Source organism: Schistocerca nitens, chromosome 2 (assembly GCF_023898315.1).
Source record: "Schistocerca nitens isolate TAMUIC-IGC-003100 chromosome 2, iqSchNite1.1, whole genome shotgun sequence".
NCBI classification, from domain to species: Eukaryota; Metazoa; Arthropoda; class Insecta; order Orthoptera; family Acrididae; genus Schistocerca; species Schistocerca nitens.
The window spans coordinates 1,005,211,116-1,005,227,658 of NC_064615.1; the positions used below are offsets into that span (position 1 = coordinate 1,005,211,116).

At 39.2% G+C, this 16,543-nt stretch overlaps 1 protein-coding gene across 1 annotated transcript in view; it reads left to right on the forward strand.

Annotated features, from left to right (window-relative positions):
- LOC126237354 (calpain-5-like) overlaps positions 1–16,543 on the forward strand; it is a 252,548-nt gene that overhangs the window by 225,008 nt on the left and 10,997 nt on the right. The window contains exon 13 of the mRNA XM_049947420.1: positions 13,089–13,225. Within this exon, the coding sequence (XP_049803377.1) occupies positions 13,089–13,225 (137 nt within the window). The remainder of the gene's footprint in view (positions 1–13,088; positions 13,226–16,543) is intronic.

A 16,543-nucleotide genomic window follows, 5' to 3' on the forward strand; every position in this document is an offset into this window, starting at 1 on the left:
GTTGAGAACGGCGAAAGACAGCATTAACAACATTCTAATAGCCAGAAACTGAATCAACATGCAAACTTTTATACAGCAAATGATTAATTTTCAATCCTAATTAACTCGCCGCCCCACAATGGAGGAGATACAGAGAGACAGGAACTGTCAATGATATGCCTCACTCAGGCCGTCCAATGGCTACTACTGCAATGGATGACCACTACGTATGAATTATGGCTCGGAGGAACACTGACAGCTATGCTACCGTGTTGAATAATGAGTTTCGTGCAGCCACAGGATGCCGTGTTATGACTCAAACTGTGCGCAGTAGGCTGCATGATGTGCAACTTCATTCCCAAAGTCCATGATGAGGTCCATGACTCCATGCAGCATGGTTCAAATGGGACCAACAACATGCCGAATGGACCGCTCAGGATTGACATTACATTCTCTTCACCAATGAGTGTTGCATATGCCCTCAGTGAGACAATCATCAGAGATGTATTTGGAGGTAACTAGGTCAGGCTGATTGCCTTAGACACATTGTCCAGTGAGTGCAGCAAGGTGGAGGGTGCCTTGTGTTTTGGTGTGGCATTATTTGGGGCCAACATACGCCACTGGTGGTCATAGAAAGCACCATAACAGCTGTACGATATGTGAATGTCATCCTCTGACCGATAGTGCAAGCATATTGGCGAGGCATTTGTCTTGATGGACAACAATTCACGCCCCCATTGTGCACATCTTGTGAATGACTTCCTTCAGTATAATGACAAAGCTCAACTAGAGTGGCCAGCATGTTCTCCAGACATGAACGCCATCGAACATGCCTGGGACAAATTGAAAAGGTCTATTTATGGAAGACATGACCCAACAACCACTCTGAGGGATCTACACTGAACTGCTATTGAGGAGTGGGACAATCTGGACCAACAGTGCCTTGATGAACTTGTGGATAGTATGCTACAATGAATATAGGCATGCATCAATGCAAGAGTACGTTCTACCTGGTATTAGAGGTACCTGTGTCTACAGCAATTTGGACCACCACCTCTGAAGGTCTCACTGTATGGTGGCACAACATGCAATGTGTGGTTTTCATGCACAATAAAAAGGTCAGAAATGACGTTTATGTTGATATCTATTCCAATTTTCTGTACAGGTTCTGGAACTCTCAGAACCAAGGTGATGCAAAACTTTTATTTGGTGTGCATATTACAGAACATAATTATATAATGTATCATAGATTTTAACTCAGTCATTGGATAAGAAAAAACTTTAGAAATTACATCATCTTACATACTAAATTCCAGACAGACAAAACATAATTATCTAGTCTTATAAATCTACAAACATAGTATATATTTTCTGCTACACTAGGGATCATTGTTGTTGTTGTTGTGGTCTTCAGTCCTGAGACTGGTTTGATGCAGCTCACCATGCTACTCTATCCTGTGCAAGCTTCTTCATCTCCCAGTACCTACTGCAACCTACATTCTTCTGAATCTGTTTAGCGTATTCATCTCTTGGTCTCCCTCTACGATTTTTACTCTCCACGCTGACCTCCAATACTAAATTTGTGATCCCTTGATGCCTCAGAACATGTCCTACCAACCTATCCCTTCTTCTAGTCAAGTTGTGCCACAAACTTCTCTTCTCCCCAATTCTATTCAATACCTCCTCATTAGTTATATGATCTACCCATCTAATCTTCAGCATTCTTCTGTAGCACCACATCTTTCACTTCCATACATGGCTACGCTCCATACAAATACTTTCAGAAGCGACTTCCTGACACTTAAATCTATACTCGATGTTAACAAATTTCTCTTCTTCAGAAACGCTTTCCTTGCCATTGCCAGTCTACATTTGATATCCTCTCTACTTTGACCATCATCAGTTATTTAGCTCCCCAAAAAGCAAAACTCCTTTACTACTGTAGGTGTCTCATTTCCTAATCTACTTCCCTCAGCATCACCCGACTTAATTCGACTACATTCCATTATCCTCGTTTTGCTATTGTTGATGTTCATCTTATACCCTCCTTTCATGACACTGTCCATTCTGTTTAACCGCTCTTCCAAGTCCTTTGCTGTCTCTGACAGAATTACAATGTCATCGGCGAACCTCAAAGTTTTTATTTCTTCTCCATGGATTTTAATGCCTACTCCAAATTTTTCTTTTGTTTCCTTCACTGCTTGCTCAATATACAGATTGAATAACATTGGGGATAGGCTACAACTCTGTCTCACTCCCTTCCCAACCACTGTTTCCCTTTCATGCCCCTCCACTCTTATAACTGCCATCTGGTTTCTGTATAAATTGTAAATAGCCTTTCACTCCATGTATTTCACCCCTGCCACCTTCAGAATTTGAAAGAGAGTATTCCAGTCAACATTGTCAAAAGCTTTCTCTAAGTCTACAAATGCTAGAAACGTATGTTTGCCTTTCCTTAATCTATTTTCTAAGATAAGTCGTAGGGTCAGTATTGCCTCACGTGTTCCAATATTTCTACGGAATCCAAACTGATCTTCCCCGAGGTCAGCTTCTACCAGTTTTTCCATTCGTCTGTAGAGAATACGCATTAGTATTTTGCATCTGTGACTTATTAAACTGATTGTTCGGTAATTTTCACATCTGTCAACACCTGCTTTCTTTGGGATCAGAATTATTATATTCTTCTTGAAGTCTGAGGGTATTTTGCCTGTCTCATACATCTTGCTCACCAGATGGTAGAGTTTTGTCAGGACTGGCTCTCCCAAGGCCGTCAGTAGTTCTAATGGAATGTTGTCTACTCCTGGGGCCTTGTTTCGACTCAGGTCTTTCAGTGCTCTGTCAAACTCTTCACGCAGTATCGTATCTCCCATTTCATCTTCATCTACATCCTCTTCCATTTCCATAATATTGTCCTTAAGTACATTGCGCTTGTAGGGATCATTAAGCATTCATATTCATAGGTCTTGTCCTCTACATTAAACATTAACAGTACTTGACATTTTACATACTTGCTTTGCTTACCAGTAGCTCTTTGTATTTTTACATGTGCAACAGGAATTCCCAAAAAATTCATACTATACTTGATTTTGTCTCTAAATTGTTCAGATATACCACAAATCAGGCCTACCTTCATCAATCAAACAGTTTTCTTCCCAATGATCAATCTTAATCTTAATGTAAGGACACCCAAAATCTGAATCATCATCTCCATTATTAGACACTTCAAAGATCACTTTATGTTTCATAAAATGAGACATCCACATGGTTTTTGCAGGGTTTAATCAACTTTACTGGTATCACAACATTAGCTTCTGTCTTGGGTTCTTCGGCCGATGTTCATCTGATGATTTTACTGACATTTCGCCAGCACAAGTGGCTGGCATTGTCAAAGCTTCACCCTCCACCGGCAATGGAGGGTGAAGCTTTGACAATGCCAGCCACTCGTGCTGGTGAAGTGTCAGTAAAATCATCAGATGAACGTTGGCCAAAGAATCTGAGACAGAAGCCAATAGGCAGTTTGTCAACAAGTGGCTATGAAAGCCTTAACAATTTTGTGTCGTAGCATTACTTTGGTTCCTCAGAAGTGGTTTGGTGAAGATTGAACACATGAATGGATTCCATAGTGCAACTAACATCACTTATTACAGAAGGAATACAAAATATATTACTGTTAAAATTACACTTCCTACTTAGACTTTCTTTCATTTCATTCCACCAATTTGGATACAAATTTTGACTAACCACAGCTAACTAATTCCAGAGTGCACTTTTATCTGTGTTATCATCAATCTGGTCCCAAACAAACTTCAAAAAGCTTTCACCTTTATTCTCTAGGTTTACAGATAACTCACCTTTACTGTTTGCATCACTACTCTGTATGACGTTAATCAAAAACTGCTTTGACTGGACTAGTATTCTATGACTCTCACTTACATAATCACATACATCACTTACCTTACCTGTATTCACAAATAACTCTTAAACTTCATTATTCTTAAACTCCACAAATACCTGATACTCACCATCATAATATTCTTCCAAAATTACTTCATCAACAACATCATTAACAACACAAGTCTCTTCACCATCAAAGTCACACATCTCATCTACATTCATTTGCAATAAGCTACCAGTCTCCGACTTATCGACCTAAGTTATTTCACAGCTCTCATTTACGTCTACATCAAAAATACCACCTAATTCAGATCCAACAAAGTCATCACCTGTTTTAAATACATCAGTAACACTGGGGGGTTGTTTGGGGGAATAGATCGTATTAGGGAAGGATGGGGAAGAAAGTCGGCCATGCCCTTTGAAAGGATCCATCCCGGCATTTGCCTGGAGCGATTTAGGGAAATCACGGAAAACCTAAATCAAGATGGCCGGACACGGGATTGAACCATTGTCCTCCTGAATGCAAGTCCAGTGTGCTAACAGTAATACTGTTTACTGACCAAGAGAAGAAATCGTTAGATGATACTACATCAAAATTCTCATTACTCTCACATTCCAGTTTGTGATTACCACCTACTATAATTAAACATAGTATCCCAAAACTTTTGATCCAAACATAAATGAGTGACCTGATATTCATTCTGTTCAACATCAGATACATGTGCCACATAAATTAACACTGTTATTATTGTCTAACTGCAAGTGTAAAGGGAGAGTCCTGTACATGTTGTTTTTCCTCGCTCAGAGCTGTGGACCTCCACTGAGGTGGACTGCCATTTCCCAGATAGTTACCTCTAGATTGTTTCTCCTATTAAAGTGGCCATGGTTATCCCAATTATCCCTGTTCTGCTGATGTTCAAATTTTCTGTCTCTATTAACATTTTGACCCTGATAGATGTTACCACATCTTCGATTCTGTAGTTTTTGCCACTGTGACTCTATCATTTCAATTATTGTGGAACATGCTTCTTTCTACTGCCCTATCCAGCCTGTCAACATACCATAAAAATTGTTCAAGACAATTGTCAAGTCCATGTACTAAATACCACTGCAACCTTTCTGGTAATCTCCTTTTGAGTGCATCAGTCAATGTCGTTTTATCAAATTGTTTGTCTAAGTTTGTTAATTTCCTAAGATGGTTCTTATGAAACTCTTTGAGAGTACTGTCCCTAATCCTATAATTAGGACCATTCAGAAATTCACTTTTAATTCTCCCCTGTTCAGCTTCCAATCAAAATTTATTTAAAAACTTTTTGAAACTGATGTGTCCCACTGACTAAAATTTTGATTTACCCTAGACAGAGCTTCGCCTTCGAGACATCTTTTAATAAGACATCTTTTAATAAATTTAATTTTTTTTATCGTCACTCATGCCTGACACAAAACTATCTCTACAATGGTAAATAAAATCCACTGGATGTAAATTGTCTGATGGAAAACTTTTGATTGGTATGATGAACCATGTAATACCATTGTTTGAATACAAATTGTTGTGAATGTAATTTTCCTGAACTATTGAAATTTTTCGATCTGAAACATTTACATTAGTTAACATACTGCCTTCAACATTTAAAATTTTTTGATCTAAACTACTAAAGTTCTGTTCCATTTTTTTCCACTACAGTCTTCTGTTCGGCTCTAACGTCATTAACATTCTTCTTCTAATTCACAGACTCAGCAGTAAATTCATTTTCCAAACAATAAATTTATTTTGTAAGACATGGACTTTTTCAATCACACTTTTTAATCTCTCTGACAACCCAGTTTTAACTCCGTAACCTGATTACTAAGTCGGTGTATTTGGTATTGTACACTGTCCATTTTACTATTGTTTTCAGTTCATATTTCTGGTAACTGATTTTATATTTATTTATTTATTTACATGTCAAGTTCTGTAGGACCAAATTGAGGAGCAAATCTCCAAAGTCATGGAACATGTCAGTACACAAAATTACAATGTAAAAGTAATAGCAGATAAAAATAAAATGTTTAAGAACATGAAAAAAGTTAACCCATAAGTTTAAGTAAATGCATTGACTGCCCTAAATTTTCTATTGTTATCTGTCTTCATTTCCTCTAATTTTACCAAAATCAACTGCATAATATCAGTTATTACTGTTTATTTGCTAACTATGATTTTACTTGGTTCAAACATGTCCTGGCTCGGTCCCACAGCTTTCATTTCTTCATTACTACTACCCTCCTCTCTATTCATTTTGTTAGCAATCACACGAGTCCACAGAAAAGAAAGAATTAATTTCACAAATAGATTGTACTTATCTTTTCTTTTTGATTTCCCTCGTCATAGTTGTAAAGTCCCTAACTGTTGACAGTATCTTGTCACTGTTGATAAGAATTTGCTGGGCAGCTCTCGGTTTCTTTTTTCGCATTATAAACTCAATTGACACAGATCACTGTCCTTTCTTCTTCTTCTGTGACAGACAAAACTTCATTATCAGTCAACTGACCATGGATGACGCCACAATTGTAATCTTACCCTCCCTCACATCACCAGTTGATTTTCGTTCTTCTAAATTATTGATTCATTTCATCAGCTTCGAGAGGAGTAAGATATCAAATAAAGTTTTTTACTTTTCTTGTTGCTGGCTGCAGTTTGTCATGTCTGGGGATAAATTCTTGAGGCTGAAATTTTTTAACTTTATAGGTTCCAGATGGTATGATAAATATTAACTAAGCCTCCTGTGTAATTTCTGTTTGCACTTGTTTTTATTATGTCACATTCTTCTATACCACACTGTCTTTACAATCTCCGTTTCCATAAAACAAAAAATTACATTGTTATTGCCAAAATTAAAAACACATTTGATTCCATTAGAGACATGCCCACTACTACTGACTAATTCTGTGGTACTAACAATATTCCAAAGAATTTACAAAACAAAAAGAGTTTACAAACTTTCTTGACAAAAGAAGAATCTTCACCAAGTTATATCATCATATTATGAATGAGACCAGAAATAAATTTAATAAATATCGTCAGATTGTGCAATTAATCATAGGATTTTTAAGCATGCCAAATATTTTGTAATTTCAAATGTTTCTAAAAGAAGAAGAATTTTACCTTTACATACAGTGTTAATACATATTGATTGTAATAAAGTAATTTCTTTTTATACATTTTAGCCTGAAATATAATACATCATATACAAAAGTCATGTGACATTCATTTAGTTAAACAGCTGAGATAATGTTCACCCATACAAGATTCAAAAATATTTCTGGCATTGTCTATTTCTGTTCATGAAAGGTAATGCTAGAGGATGGTGTCCCTTTACAAGAGTCATCAATGAAAGGAAGTTGATTCACATATGTTATATTAACATGTATTCCTTATTCGTTTTCTCAATTTAAGAATCTGTAATGTTCTCTTGGACTGTTGATGAAAGTGAATAGATGATGTAGCATTATGTGTACATCACATTTCAGTGCACTAACATAGGTTGTTTTTCAAGTGCTGTGAGTACAGACTTCATCTAAACTGCGTCAAAATCTATGAAGCCAAATAAAGTGCAAAGTCAGACTCTTTACTCTGTTCTATAATTTTATTTATGATTTGCAAATAACCCATTATGCTGTATCCGCCTCTCATTTTTTAAACAACTGTAGGTTATATTGTAATTAAACTTAACAGTGAACAAAATATTTCTTTTGTTGGGGGCAAATATATAAACAGAAACAATGTTCTATGTTTGCAACCTGCTTTTTTGTGACGTATTGCCTGTTGGCTTTCATATGGGGACCTTTAGCCAACATTTATTTAGTGATTTTTCCAATGCTTCACCAGCATGATTGACAGATGTTGTTAAAGATTTACCCTCCATTACTGATGATGGATGCACCTGACATGCCAACATCTGAGGGCTTTTCCCAGGTCATTACCACTATGATTGTCCATTTGTTACCAGTAATGGTCATTCACTGCAGCATGTGAATTCTTGAGGCCTTCTTTTTTCTTGTTAAAACTGTTGTCAAACTTATGAATTCCAATAGCTTCCCAGAACAAATGGACATTGTAACTCTGCTAAACAGCAAGAGTCTGTATGTCGGCGAATTTTATTCTTTGGTTGGCACCACTCAGTGTGTGCTCTACCATGGTTGATATTTTCACCTGTTATGTCCTACAGTGCTATTCATATTCAATTATTGTACAAGGGTAATCCCAAAAGTAAGGTCTCCTATTTTTTTTTTATAAGTACATAGACTGTTTATTTCTACAATGATTTACATCAGTTTACAGCTTGAACATTTAGCTATTTTTCAACATAATCACCATTTCTGTCAATGTATTTTTGTAGACACTGTGGCAGTTTATGTATGCCCATGTCATACCAGCTCGCCGCCATGCTGTTCAGAAAGTTATGAACCTCTTCTTTCACCTCGTCGTCGGAGTTGCATTGCTTTCCGGCCAAATATTCTTTTAATCTAGGGAACAGGTGATAGTCACTGGGCACCAGGTCAGGACTATAGGGTGGGTGGGTGATTATGTTCCACTGAAACTGTTGCAGAAAAGCAACGGTTTGCCGAGCGATGTGTGGGCAAGCATTGTCATGGCCTTGCTCAACATTCCTCTTCTCCGGTTCTGAATTACCCGTTTGAGTTTTTTCAGAGTCTCACAGTACCTGTCAGTGTTAATTGTGGTCCCAGCGATTCAGCTCCAATGACAAGGTGAAAGAAGATGTTTGTAACTTTCTGAACAGCATGGCAGCTAGCTGGTATGACATGGGCATACAAAAACTGCCACAGCATCTACAAAAATGCATCGATGGAAATGGTGATTATGTCAAAAAATAGCTAAATGTTCAAGCTGTAAAATGATGTAAACCATTGTAGAAATAAACAGGTCTATGTAGTTATAAAAAAATAGGAGACCTTACTGTTGGGATTACCCTCGTAGCATTCATGGAACATCAGTTCATTCGAACGTAGATTTTTCCACATGTACGTGGTACATGATGTACTTCCAACATTGCAAGTGGGTTTCTCTTATCCTTAGCTGATCTGAGGCACTCTCTGATCTTCTTTTTCGGTTTGTGTATAGCCTTTACAAAGTGTTTGTGAAATATATGGTCAATTCTATCTGTCATTTCTTTTTTAAAAGTATTATTATTAAATATTTCACAAAGCAATTATAAATTTCACAGATGTCATGTGCACTTTTTTGTCCATTTCTTTTATGCAAAAATGTAAAACTATTTGACAAGAAAAAATTGAGTAGTGTCAATAATGAAGTCGCTAAGCAAACATAATTTGAGTGTTTTCTAATGACACAAAACATTTCTGAGATAAGTATTTGATCTTTCAAGAAATGGACCCCCTTTAATTTTTTCTCTCTTTTTAAGAAGTTTAACATACCTTTGGTCATACCTTTTTCCTCGTGTTTTCTTTGTTGAAAAGACAACTTTTAGCATTAGTGTTAAATTCTTATTTGTCATGCTTTTTTATTTGCCCCTTGATACCATGAGTATTTCGCAGTAATTTGAAAATCATGTTATTATTTTTAAAAAAATTATACTGATAGTGTTGATCACAGTTGTGCCATGAAATAAATTGCAACATTATATGAGACGGAGAACAGGTGCACAATGTTACAGTTTTGTTTTAAACAGAAGTGTTTTGGAGGAGAACATTTTATAAATAGTTTTTAGAATTTATCTGATTTAGCAGTTCTTAAAAACAAATGTAACTATGAATTTTAGCTCAGATGTTATTTAGTTATTGAAACATACTGCAAATATTAAAATAACATATAGAAATCACAATGTAAAACAAGAATAATAAACCATATGTATTGTTGGTGAGGAGTTCTCAGGCTTCCAGCCGGGTGGCGATGTCTTCAAACTGTGAGGTTCCGACAAGTGACATACTCGTCATCTTCTGGCGAAGTGCCGAGACTTTGCGGATGCCGGTCCCTTTATACCTGCGGCATGCCCCCCACCACCTGGCCACGGGAGGCTGGGTCCAGAGGTGCCGGCGGGCGGGCTGGAGGGGGAAGTGGGTGCGCCGTTCTTGTCTCTGTCAGAGCATTCCGGTCACGTCTCGTGAGCTGGATGGTTCTTGGTGCGTTCCTGGCATATTGCGGCTAATGCTGGATTCCAGGCTGCGCTCAGTTGATAACCTTCGTCCCTGTTCACAAGATTCTCACGGACCCGTATTTCTATTGATTCTTTAATGACGCTGTCCCAATAGCTCCTGGCTCAGCCGAGCACCCTGGTGTTCTCGAAATCAAAGGTGTGGTTTTCTTTGGTGCTATGTTCAGCTATAGCAGATTTCTCTATCTGTCCAAGTCGGACATGCCCGGTGTGTTCCTCGCGGGGAGGAGATGCTCTGCAGCTTCAAGCTGCTGCAGAAAGAACGCAACAGGAAAGCCAAATTGCTCAGCTCATTGCTTTCCTCCAACGTTGCCGAGACAAGAACATCTTCCCACGATTTGCGGAATTAAGACATCTTGTGAAAACGAAGAAAACCGAACGTATTTTACGGCGAGCAGGAATGGCCATTGTCAGGGAACGCATTCACTACACACGGTAAAAACTGGACAAGAATGCACGCATCCTGATCGCATGTCACCTGAAAATGGCAGAAGCATTACTGGCACACACTTGGGAGTGGGTTGACTGCAGCTCTCACGCTGACAGTGATGTTGCCGCAAAACAGATTGACAAATTCGACGGACTCTCTGGAGCTGAGTCGACCCAGAGGGTGGCAAATAGCACCAGAGCTATTGTAAATTTGACAGATAAGGTGCTAGATGCAGCCACAACTTCTGTCCTCACGAAAGGGTTGAACTTTGCACCTGTACCAAGGACCATACCGAAATGGGACATCATCAGCAGCGTAGAGGAAGCAATCCGGGGCCTACCCAAGGAGGAAGGTGGGCAGATCCAAAGGGGGGGGAGACCTGCAGGATCATCGACAAGTCACGACTCCCAAAAGCCAACATTACTGCGCCGGAGCGAGAGGCTATCCGCGCACTGAGGGATGATGCTGACATCATGGTCCTCCCAGCAGACAAGGGAAATGCGACGGTGCTGATTCGCAACAGAAAATCTGCTCTCTGCTGCAAGACCCAGCCTACAGGAAACACAACAAGGACCCTACATCAGCAATGACCAGGAAAACCGTGGCGCTACTGAAGGACTCAGATCTACCAGAGGCAGTGCAGAACCGGCTGTGTCCCAGAGGGCCAATGACACCGCACCTATATGGATTGCCCAAGATTCACAAAGATGGGGTGCCTCTACGGCCGATTCTGGACACTATTAACTCGCACAGTTATGGACTGGCCAAATACCTGGTGACACTATTAAAACCGCTGGTGGGACACTGCAGTCATCACGTGAAAAACTCCGCAGATTTTGTAAGAATACTGAAGGATATCCGAATACAGAGAGTTGACCTACTCATGAGCTTCGACATCACCTACTTGTTCATGAAAGTACCTCTACAAGACGCCTTGGCACTCCTTAATCAGCACTTCAAGCCTGAAACAATGAAGCTCTTTGAATATGCACTTACGACCACCTACTTCAAGTGCAATGGAGAGCATTATGAGCAAGTGTATGGAGTGGCCATGGGATCTCCCCTTGCTCCAGGGATCGCGAATCTTTATATGGAACACTTTGAGGAGGTGGCACTACAAACTGCTCACCGTAAACCCAGGCACTTCTTCCGCTATGTGGACGACACTTTCGTGATTTGGCAGCATGGCAGGCAGGCACTGGAGCAGTTTATGGACCACCTAAACGGCATACATGAGAATATCACCTTCACGATGGAAGTAGAAGAGAATGGCTGTATTCCATTCCTGGACATACTGATCAGGAAGAAACGGATGGCACGCTGGGCCATTCAGTATATAGAAAGAAGACGCACACAGACCTGTACCTCCATGCAACCAGCTGCCACCATCCGGCGCAACACCAGTCAGTACTGACCATGTAGGTACATAGGGCGCGCGTCATTTGTGACAAAGAAAGCCTCTCAGACAAATTACACCACCTAAGAGAGGTATTTCGGAAAAATGGGTACAGTGAAACACAGATTGGTAGGGCCTTCAAGAGAAGACAGGCTGACAAATTTCAGGAAGAGGAAGAGGAAGTTAACAAGAGACTCGCCTTTCTTCCATATTTGGGGCCCATATCAGCCAAAATCGGTAGGCTACTGAGTAAATCAAACATAAATACCATCTTCCGACCACCGCCGAAGACGAAAGAGCTGCTGGGCTCAGCTAAAGATCCACTCAAACTCAACACACCTGGTATATAAAGCATTGCCTGCGAATGTGGTGTACATTACATTGGACAAACGCAGCGCTGCATCTCAAAAAGGTGCGAGGAACACACCAGGCATGTCCGACTTGGACAGATAGAGAAATCTGCTATAGCTGAACATAGCATCAAAGAAAACCCCACCTTTGATTTCGAGAACACCAGGGTGCTGTGCCGAGCCGGGAGCTATTGGGACAGCGTCATTAAAGAATCAATAGAAATACGGATCCACGAGAATCTTGTGAACAGGGACGAAGGTTATCAACTGAGCGCGGCCTGGAATCCAGCATTAGCCACAATACGCCAGGATCGCACCAAGAACCATCCAGCTCAAGAGACGTGATCGGAATGCTCTGACGGAGACACGAACGGTGCACCCGTTTCCCCCTTCAGCCCACCCGCCGGCTTCTCTGGACCCAACCTCCCGCGGCCAGGTGGTGAAGGGCACGCTGCAGGTATAAAGGGACCGGCATTCGCAAAGTCTCAGCTTTTTCGCCAGAAGATGACGAGTATGTCACTCATTGAAACGTTGCAGTTTGAAGACACCGCCACCCGGCTGGAAGCTGGTCGTGCGGTAGCGTTCTCGCTTCCCGCGCCCAGATTCGATTCCCGCCGGGGTCAGGGATTTTCTCTGCCTCGTGATGACTGGGTGTTGTGTGATGTCCTTAGGTTAGTTAGGTTTACTGATGACCATAGATGTTAAGTCCCATAGTGCTCAGAGCCATTTGAACCGGCTGGAAGCCCGATAACTCTGTGCCAGCTTTATACGCCGGGAAAGCATACATTCACATATGTATTGTATTCATACACTTAAATTTGTAAAGGAATGATGTACTTTTATAATAATGCTTTTATTGTTTACTGCAGCATGTGATGCCTACTGCATAGTGAAAAGTGAAGGCAAGAAAGCAAAGACACCCATGGAAAAAAATTCCGTGAATCCCACATGGAATTCTACTTTTGTCTTCTATCGCAGCTCTGTTGATGAACCTGTAATAATCAAGGTAATTCTATGTTGTAAGCATCTCAATTGAAAACAAGCTGAATACATTGTACAAATGCTATAAAGAATGCTGTTGAATGGTGACTACACACATATACACTTGCTATAATGAATGGTGCATTGAAGTGCCAAAACTGGTAGCTACACAATAAATAAGATCATAAGGATGACTGTAGGCATTTCATTTTCTTACAATAATGAATGCTCATACAAACATACAAAAAGATGCCTTTAATATCCACACAGGTCTTCTGCTGTGACATACTCAGCCACTTGTTTCCTGCTTGCCCCACTTCCACCAACAGCATGCATTCCTATAGTTGACTGATGCCTACAATATTGGGGGAAAGGCACACTTTGAAATCATTCACAGAAGCCTCTGGTAAAATTGGTAGTCTACTGCACCAGAAAAAATGTGTGAAAATACTGAGTGTTCACATTTTCATTAGATAACTGTAATTGTTACAGTGTTTTAAGGACAGTTTTTTTCCACTATTAATTTTGAGTTATAGATACAATTTTTGGTATATAGGTATATCTAGCCCTGAGATGTACAGTTCACAAAAACTGCATGACATTTAGTTTGTGTTCATAAGGCTCTACACAGTTGTCACTACAAAGATGACTGTAGTCGGCACACCATTAGCATGAAGCAAATATTCAGTCAGTTGTGTAGTATTATTTATTGTAATACTTTCTGTTGCACTGATATTTCACTTCAAAGCATCAAGTCCACAAATGCTCATGTCTCCTGAAAACTGCCCCAGTGCAAGTGATTGTCAACCACAGGTCGCAGCACACATACTCAGAAGTTGATTATATAATGTAACTGGAGGGATAAAAAAATTTATCACCAGCGACAGCAGGAGAACACACACATAAAGGTATTCAAATTTACAAACTTTTTGGGGCCAGTGGCTCATTCTTCTGGCAGCAGGGATGAAGGGGAAGGGAGAGGGGTGAAGGAAAAGGACCGGTGAGGTTTAGGAAATGGGGATAATTTGGAAAAGTTGCCGAGAACCCCAGGTCATGGAAGACACACTTGATGGGATGAGAGGGAAAAATTGGTTTTGGGGACTGCACGGGACAAGATTTGAACACTTGAGAGCTTAAAGGTGGAAGATAAAATGCCACACTTAAATGTGTGAAAGGAGGGGAGCATTTTAATTACCACTGACGCCAAGTAAGAATAAAATATACAGTTTCAGTAGTTCTGTCTATAAGTAGATGGTGGTAATAGTGAATTCTCAACCATACCATCAGAGCAACATAATAGTTTGGACACCTGCCATTCACAAGTATGAAGATAGGTGAAAACTAGAAAATTTCAATTACAGTTAATGAAATTTCACATAGTAACTTACCTGCTCCATATAATGAGATACTCAACTTTGATATCCTCAGGGTTTGTTGCTCCAGAAAGTCTCAGCATTCGATGTTGCTGATGTACTAATTTTTAAATAAAACAGAAAGTATGTCACTTTTCTTGCCTTATATTGTGACTAATTAGCATTTACATTGGTGGAATATACATTTCTCATCTGACAGCCTCCAGTCTCTCTCACTGCCTCTTTCTCACTCTAACTGCTCCCGTGGCTCATGCACCACTTCCTTTTATATAAATCTAAACAATTGAGTACATTGTTAAATGTGAGATATACAAAATAACAATTAAAAGTCATTAGATGATTTTAGTTAGTTACATCAAAAAATGGGCCACATATTGCCCTACATGAACCGATATTCAGTTTGGGAAAGTTTGCTTAATTTCATGTACCATTTCAATGAATTTTACAATACAACAATTTAAATTACATTTTAGTTAATTATAAACAAATCACTTTGAATAAAATATTGTTAAGAGTATTTCAGTTTGCACTCAAGCAGAGCTATCATTTTAAATAATCATAATGAATAAACATCATAGATTTTCAGAAATCGGACAGAAGTAACTTTTCAGGAATATGTGGTGCAACATGACTGCACAGTTCATAGCATGAAATTCTGGAATTGGATTATTAACAAATGGTTTGCTCCCCTTAATTGCTTATAGAAATTGGTAACATTTTAGTGTGAACTTTAATCTGAGAAAGTAAGCTCATTTGTACTAATTTTTTAAATGGCAGTTTACTGTTGGCACTGGGTATAGACATAACAGTATAAAGTCCAGAAAGATAAAATTTTGAGCCAAATTGACCACTTCAGAGAATGTTGAAAGGAATTTCAGATAGGGATGGGAAGGTAGGCCCATTTCAAATATAAGGTAATATGCAAGACAGATATTACTGCCAAAACATTGTGCACAAGTTAATAAGAGCAGGAAGCTAAGTACTGTGTATGCGATAGAAGTGGGGGGAGGTGGGTGGCGGGGGGCATTGCAGGTAAAATGGACAGATCAGAAAATGAAAGATAGAGAAAACTGAGTGGGTATGAAGAAAGGAATTGTTACTTAGAAGAAATGCTGAGATCAAAGAAATTGAGGTAAATTAAGACCAGGTGGGTGGTGAGAACCGAGGACATGTTGTAATGCCAGTTCCCACATGTTGAATTCAGAGAAACCAGTGTCTGGGGGAATAATACTAATGGCATATTTGGTGAAACCGGCACTGAAGTCACAACTGTTATGTTGTAGATCATGCTCTATGACTGGATATTGTGTGTAGCCACTGCACACCCTCTGCCTATCCTCATTCACCCTAATGGATTGTATTGTGACTCATGCTGAAATTACATATACAGGTATTTATGTAGAATAAATTTAACTTTCTATTGGACAGCAGCGGTCTCCCCTAGTGACTCCATGCCTAGAGAACTTTTCTTACAATAATCTTGTAACCAAGATGGCTGCCGAGTGAGATCACAAGTTTCATTCTTCGTCCGCTAAAATAACTTATTTAAGAGGAAATAGTGTCAAATTTAAATTTTCTTTGTTTTGTATACTTGCTGTAGTGCCCATTCGTGTCACAAAACTGAATATTAACATCCCAGCAGTGCTTGTTCTTGAAGCTGAAGTCCCGATAATCATGACATAACCCAAAATTTTGCGTGGCATAAACACAGAAAATTGTATTCAAGTTTTCTTGATAGTGTAAAATTTGTTTAAAAAAGACATCTACTAGTTTCATCAGTGCCTATTGTCACAATAAAAGTGTACTTAAATGCTTCTAAATCATATTTAAGTAACACATTTTGTATTGCTTACTAGTTAGATAGATGTGATCTAGACCTAAATTTTCTGAATTATAAATGTTTAAAAACCTGACCAAACACACCTTATAACATAAATTCTCTAAAAGCAAATTAATTCCAAATTCATTCT